We start from the raw sequence: 5,939 nt of genomic DNA on the forward strand, positions 1-5,939 counted from the left end.
GGTTACTGGTCCCCAGGTCAGGTGCAGATGGCAGCAATCTCCTTGCTGTGTCTACTTGCCCATTGCCTGCCAAAGCTGTGAGCAGAGAGAGAGGGGAGGGAAAGAATGGCTTCAAGCAGAGCTAGTTCTTCAGTGGCACAATTTAGGCACAAAATACACAGAAGCCCAAGCATAGTGCAGCCGCAGCAGCAAGACAGAGCGGAGCAGAAGCAGAGTGGGGAGCACTGAGAGTCTGGGGGGGGTCTGTTGCTGTTTAAGCTCTATTTTATTGTCACTGCCTTCAGGTTTAACCCAACACACACGCAGGCTTGACAGGCAGGTCTCACTCTGGTTTCTCTCCCTCGCTGGCTGACACAGCTCCTCTCCCAACACAGCAGCTGCTCTAAGGTGACTTTTCCCTTTGTCCCATAACAGCAGAGGTGTGAAGCCTCTCCAGAGCAGTCTCCTCCCCAGTAATAGATGCCGAGCTTCCCTTCTCCTTGTCAGCTGGGTGCCCAGCAGCTTACTGTGGGGAGCTGCAGACCTCTGTGGGCTGGTCCAAGGAAAAAGCTGGCTGTCATTAATGCCCAAAATGCCATCCTTGTTGACAGAGATCCGCAGCTGCCAAAGCAAGCATCGCTTTACATCCTGGCTTCTACTTTACAGCTGGCATGTGCTGCAGCTCTAAAACAGCCTCGTCTAGGGGAGAGCTGGGGGTCCTGGGAGGTTTTGACTCTCTCTTTCCCCAAAAACTGCTTTCAGGAGGCACTTACCCACTATCCCAAAGGACAGCACAGTGGAGAGTATGAGTTTCATACTTGGGCAGGGAGTCAGGTGCCGAGGAGGGGGTGCAGTATCCTTGGTCACAGACTGTCCCCTCCAAGTCTGTGATGGCTCTGGAGCTGCTTTCTCCCCCTTTTATAGAAGAACAGCTCTGGCTGTGTTTGCAGAAGCAATGACCTAACACTGTTTGTTCTTCCTTGTTTCTCAATAGCTCCTAAATCGCCCCCCTCCCTGGATCAGCCCATTTTTAGGAAGCCTTTCAATTTGGCACTGAACCCTTTTGCAGGCGGGAGTCAGAGCAGGGCAAGGTGTTTTTCTTTTTCCAAGGGGCTTCAAATGGAAAATTCCCAAGCTGTGACATCTGAATTCCCCTGCAGGCTGAAACACCGCAGGAGAGGCTCTTTTTGTGCTGACCACCCCCTGTCTTGCACAGCCGGATCTCTCAAAGTCCCTGCTGGATCTAGCCCTGAGTTTTTCATGCTTGCCAGTAACTGCTGCTGTTGTGCCTGTCGCCCTTTGCCTTGCAGCAAACTGAGTTCATTGGCGATGGGGTTGAAAGGCAGTAAATGATCCTTCCACATGATCTGGCAAACTCCTTGCACAGGCAAGGAGGGTCAACGGCAATGAGCAGCCAGCTCAATAAATGCCCTGCAGCCAGCAGGAAACATCACACTGCACCTTTGTTAAATTCTTGGGATGAACCTAGGAAGAAATGCTGAGTGTAGCAGTCACTTTCCTCCCCCTTCCTCTGCAAAACCTCTCCACCTGACTGTACCACTCCTGATTTATCTCCCTGCAGCCAGGACCAGTGGGGCATGGCTAGGTTTACAAAGGTCTGCCTTTGTGATGCTGCCCCAGGCTCAATCTGTCCTGAAAAGGCTGTCCTGATCTTTGCTACAGGCTACAAGACCAGCTTCAGGTTGACTTTGGCACATGCACACTAAATGAGAGTCCCTGACCACATCAGTTAACCCACAAGCCCTAACAGCGTCCCTAGACAGCACTGGGGGCTGGCCCACCCAGCATGTCCACCAAACACAAGCTACAAGAGTGCTGTATGAAGCCCAGTGGTGAGGTCCAGCTCCTCAGTTGGCTTTCAGGAACACCAGCCTCCCTTTCTGATCTTCTGGATCTCCTGCACAGGTCCTTCCTCTCCAATAGCCTGCACCCTCCATGCAGCAGTTCCATGGGCTTATCCACAGCAGGTTCTTGGCTAAGGTTGGCTGGAAACGCCCTGAGTTGTGTTAGAAAATGCTCTTCTATTCACACAGTGGGTCTTCTCTCTCACTAAATACACACATATGCTTTTGCAAGTTCTAGCTAGATCCATACCTCACTACCTGGGTGCATGGTTTTGTGCAAAAAGAGAGCTCCTCCCATGTCAAAATACATGTATCTGGCTAAGCCAAGATTGAACAGCAAGGGCCAGTTCTTACTAATGATAGACATTCTTGTTGTCTTTCAAAGTAAGATATCAATGCTCTGGCTCATGCAAGCAGGACCAGCTTTACCAGGAAGGACAGAGCTAAGCCAGTGCCTCTCAGACTTTGTCCTTGTTATCCAGAAAGCATCAAGGCTTCTATAGTACATCTTCATGAAACAAGCTGAATTATTATTACACATCACAAGTTCGTTGTATTGCAACACTTTGGATCCTGGCTGTTCTGTTTTCAGAAGAAGGATGATGCTAAAAATTACACAGATGATGAAGAAACACAAATTAACACACCCTCTGGCCAACCACAGGTCATTAGTGATGGTGATAAACACATTCAAACCCCAAGGAAACAACAGGGCTTGGCCCCACGCTAAGTAAAATTGAAGGTAAAATAATACTGCTTGTTTCTACATCTCCCTTATTACTGCAACCCCATATGTGTACGCTGTGGTTTGTGGCTGAGACAAGGCTAGACTGGAGTTTTGGTTGCATACTAAGGAAAGGACATTCATTGTAATTGGGCTGGGATAAAGTTAGAGGAGGCACAACTGTCAAGGAGAAGGCTTGGCTTTAATCATGATGCTGGCTGCTCCCCATGCAGAGCTCATTCTGGAGCCAATGCAGCTGTAAAGACGCTGGACCTGAGATCCAGTTGTGTCTGCATGTGGAGAAAACGTTAACAGGGGAGAGGGAAAGCTGCGATCAAGGCACCACACCAACACAGGAATCTGACCCGGCTCTTTGGGGCAGTTATTTCTGTAGAGGTGCTCCTATCCAGCAGTGAGGCCTTTGGAAATAATGCTCATGTTCCCAGATGTCACCAGGCTGGCAGTTGTGTGATGAAGACCCAGCTCACCTTGAGATATTAAGGATAAAAAACACTGAAAATGGAAGAAAAGAAAAACAGAATAAAATTAACCTTGAGGTGGGATAAGCTGAGGGCAGAGGGCAATATACACTCACTGGGACTTTGGGCTTGTCTATGAAGTTGACTTGTTTCCCTCTAGAAATGGGTATTTTTAAGTCTGTGGCTTGGAGAAGGCTGGAGCCTGCCTACAAGGACATAAACATGGGCTACCACAAAAGCTGGGAACAAGTTCTTGTCCTGTCCTGACCACACAGGTCACATCGCAGCAGGTGAGGGCAAGAAGAGCAGCCAATGGGAACCTATTTTCCTCAGCCATCTTCCCTGCTCCTCTGTCAATAGCCCAGGGTGGGACACAGGACTGACACTAGCACTGAACTCAGTGTTGCTCATCTCAAGAGATGGGAGAGGATGATGCTGGGTGGTGAATGGATGGAGAGCAGCCCAGCAGAGAAGGATCTGGGGATACTGGCGGATGACAAATTGGACATAAGCTGGCACTGTGCAATTGTGTGGTCCAGAGAGCCAAATGTATCCTCGGCTGCATCCAAAGCAGCACTGCCAGCAGGTCACAGGAGGTGATGGGGTGATTCTGCCACTCTGCTCTGGTAAGACCCCACCTGCAGTCCTGCATCCAGCTCTGGACCTCCCAGTAGAAGACAGACATGGATCTGTTACAGCCATTCCAGAGAAAAACCACAAAGACAGCCAGAGGGCTCAACACCTCAGCTATGGAGAAAGGCTGAGACAATTGGGGTCATTCACCCTGGAGAAGAGAAGACTCCAGGGAAACCATACTGTGGCCTTTCAGTATGTAAAAGGGGCCTATAGAAAAGATGGAGAGAGACCTTTTACCAGGGCCTGCAGTGACAGGACAAGGGGCAACACGTTTAAAATGAAAGAGGGTAGATTTAGACTGGATATAAAGAAGAAATTCTTCCCTGTGAGGGTGCTGAGGCACTGGCACAGGTTGCCCAGAGAAGCTGTGGCTGCCCCATCCCTGGCAGTGTTCAAGGCCGGGTTGGATGGGTCTTGGAGCAACCTCACCTACTGAAAGATGTCCCTGCCCGTCACCTACCAAGGTGGGTAGACTAGACAACCTTTAAAGATCCTCTCCCAACCCAAACCAATCTGTGATTCAATGTTCAGGTACCTGGGAGGAGCAGGGAGAAGTCAGGGGGCTTTTGCAGGGTTGGCTTACCTGGTCAGAGTAAGGATCTAAGGGAAATCCCAGCCCTCCTACCCAATGCTGGCTCTGTCCTGGAAGATGGAGTCATTGTCCTCTGGAGCCTGGGTTGACATGGGGCTTGCAGCAGCTGTAAGATGCACCGTGGGAGTCCAGCTGTGCAAGAATGTCCAGCTCAGCATTCCGCATGGCTCCCAGGGCCTGAGGGATACCTGGAAAGCTGTGCCAGTCCTTCCAGAAACACACTTTCAGACCCTGATTGCACCTATGGGCCAATTTTGAGGCTGTGCTCCAACTCCAGAGTCATTGAGGTTAATTTATTTTTTCAAGAAATGCCACAAACCAGTTTCCCTGCTGGTTAGGAGAAATGCTTGGTGTCAGGTTTTGACTGTGTTGCAATATGCTGTTTTCTACCTGAGATGAGTTGAACTGGCCACTGGAGAGTGGGAGCTGATGTTGTTTGAACCAATATTTGCTCCTAAGTATTGCTTAATTTCTAAACCACACACAGCAAACAAAGAGCTCTCTGTCCATTTTAAGCAGCTCTTCCCAGCATGGAGCGCTAAGCCCAGCTGCACACTGTAGCCCCTTGTCCAGAGCTGCTTATCATGTCATGCCATTAAAGGATTGAATTTTTAGGTTGGAAACTAAGGTCAGCTCAAGAGCCAGGTACCAGCAGTTCGACACTTTCTGCCTTGCACAGAATCTCTGCAGGACAGTGCCACTGTCCCACATCTTCCCCGTGCACATCCCCCCCCTCCAGCAAACACCAGCTGGTCCAGTATGATGAGAAAGCAGGTTTTCTTGACCTCCTCTCTCAAGCAAACCACCAGTAACTCCCCAGCCCCCTTGCTGAAGTCAGCAGTGGTTTCTGCTCTGACAGCCAGTGGTCCACGCAAAACTCACCCTCAGGGATATGCAATTAGTACCGTTCCTCCTAATGAAGGATTCCAGTTTGCTTAATTAACCCAAAGGTTAACAGGATTACCAGCAACCCTGTGCAACTTTGGGAGCTGTGATATTCTTGAGGGCTTTACAAAGGGAAGGCAGAAGAATGTTGTGGGTTAATCATTCCTTCTGAACACATACTTGCAAATAGAGCAGCTGATAACATTCACCCTGCTTCCCATGTATTTTCCAGAGATCTGTGGGAACAAACCAGTAAATATTGATAGCCAGGAAAGAAAGGGCAGGAGTATCAGCAGCCCTGCATGGCCACAGTGCCCTTGGCTCTTCTCCCACCAGGACCCCCAGGCCCCGTGCCAGGGGCATGCACCAAGTAGTTGCACAAGTCTTCTGTCCTTAAAATGGTTGTGTCCAGCTCCATGGGATATGCCAGACAGTTTCCATGAGGGCATGTACCCACAACAAGATGCTGGACCATCCAAGAGGATGTGACTGGTTAAGAAGAGAACAAGTGGCTTATTTCTAGGGGAGGAGGGAGCTATAGCTCACATGAGTCCCCATGCACACATCCAGGGACAAGGGAGTAGGGGTGTGAGCAGTGATGTTCCCCTGCAGTCACAGAGCCCAGATTACCAGGATGGGCACAGAGGCAAGACGGTGGCAGAGCTGGTCAAAAGACCCCGTGGTGAGAGGGGAGCAAGGGTGAAGAAGGTGAGCCTGGACGTGAGCCAAAGGCATCCCATCCCAAGGGTTCACCAAGATGGGTCCTACATCTTTGGCTG

At 50.0% G+C, this 5,939-nt stretch overlaps 1 protein-coding gene across 1 annotated transcript in view; it reads right to left on the reverse strand.

Moving 5' to 3' along the window:
* The window catches only part of LOC104410466 (ovotransferrin-like), a 14,253-nt gene extending 13,157 nt beyond the window's left edge, over nucleotides 1–1,096 (reverse strand). Inside the window, exon 1 of the mRNA XM_010020630.1 lies at nucleotides 753–1,096. Coding sequence (XP_010018932.1) covers nucleotides 753–795 — 43 coding nt within the window. The 5' untranslated portion in view covers nucleotides 796–1,096. The remainder of the gene's footprint in view (nucleotides 1–752) is intronic.
* Between the last annotated feature and the right edge of the window lie 4,843 nt (nucleotides 1,097–5,939).

This window comes from Nestor notabilis, unplaced genomic scaffold (assembly GCF_000696875.1).
Source record: "Nestor notabilis isolate BGI_N333 unplaced genomic scaffold, ASM69687v1 scaffold25148, whole genome shotgun sequence".
Taxonomy (NCBI): Eukaryota; Metazoa; Chordata; class Aves; order Psittaciformes; family Psittacidae; genus Nestor; species Nestor notabilis.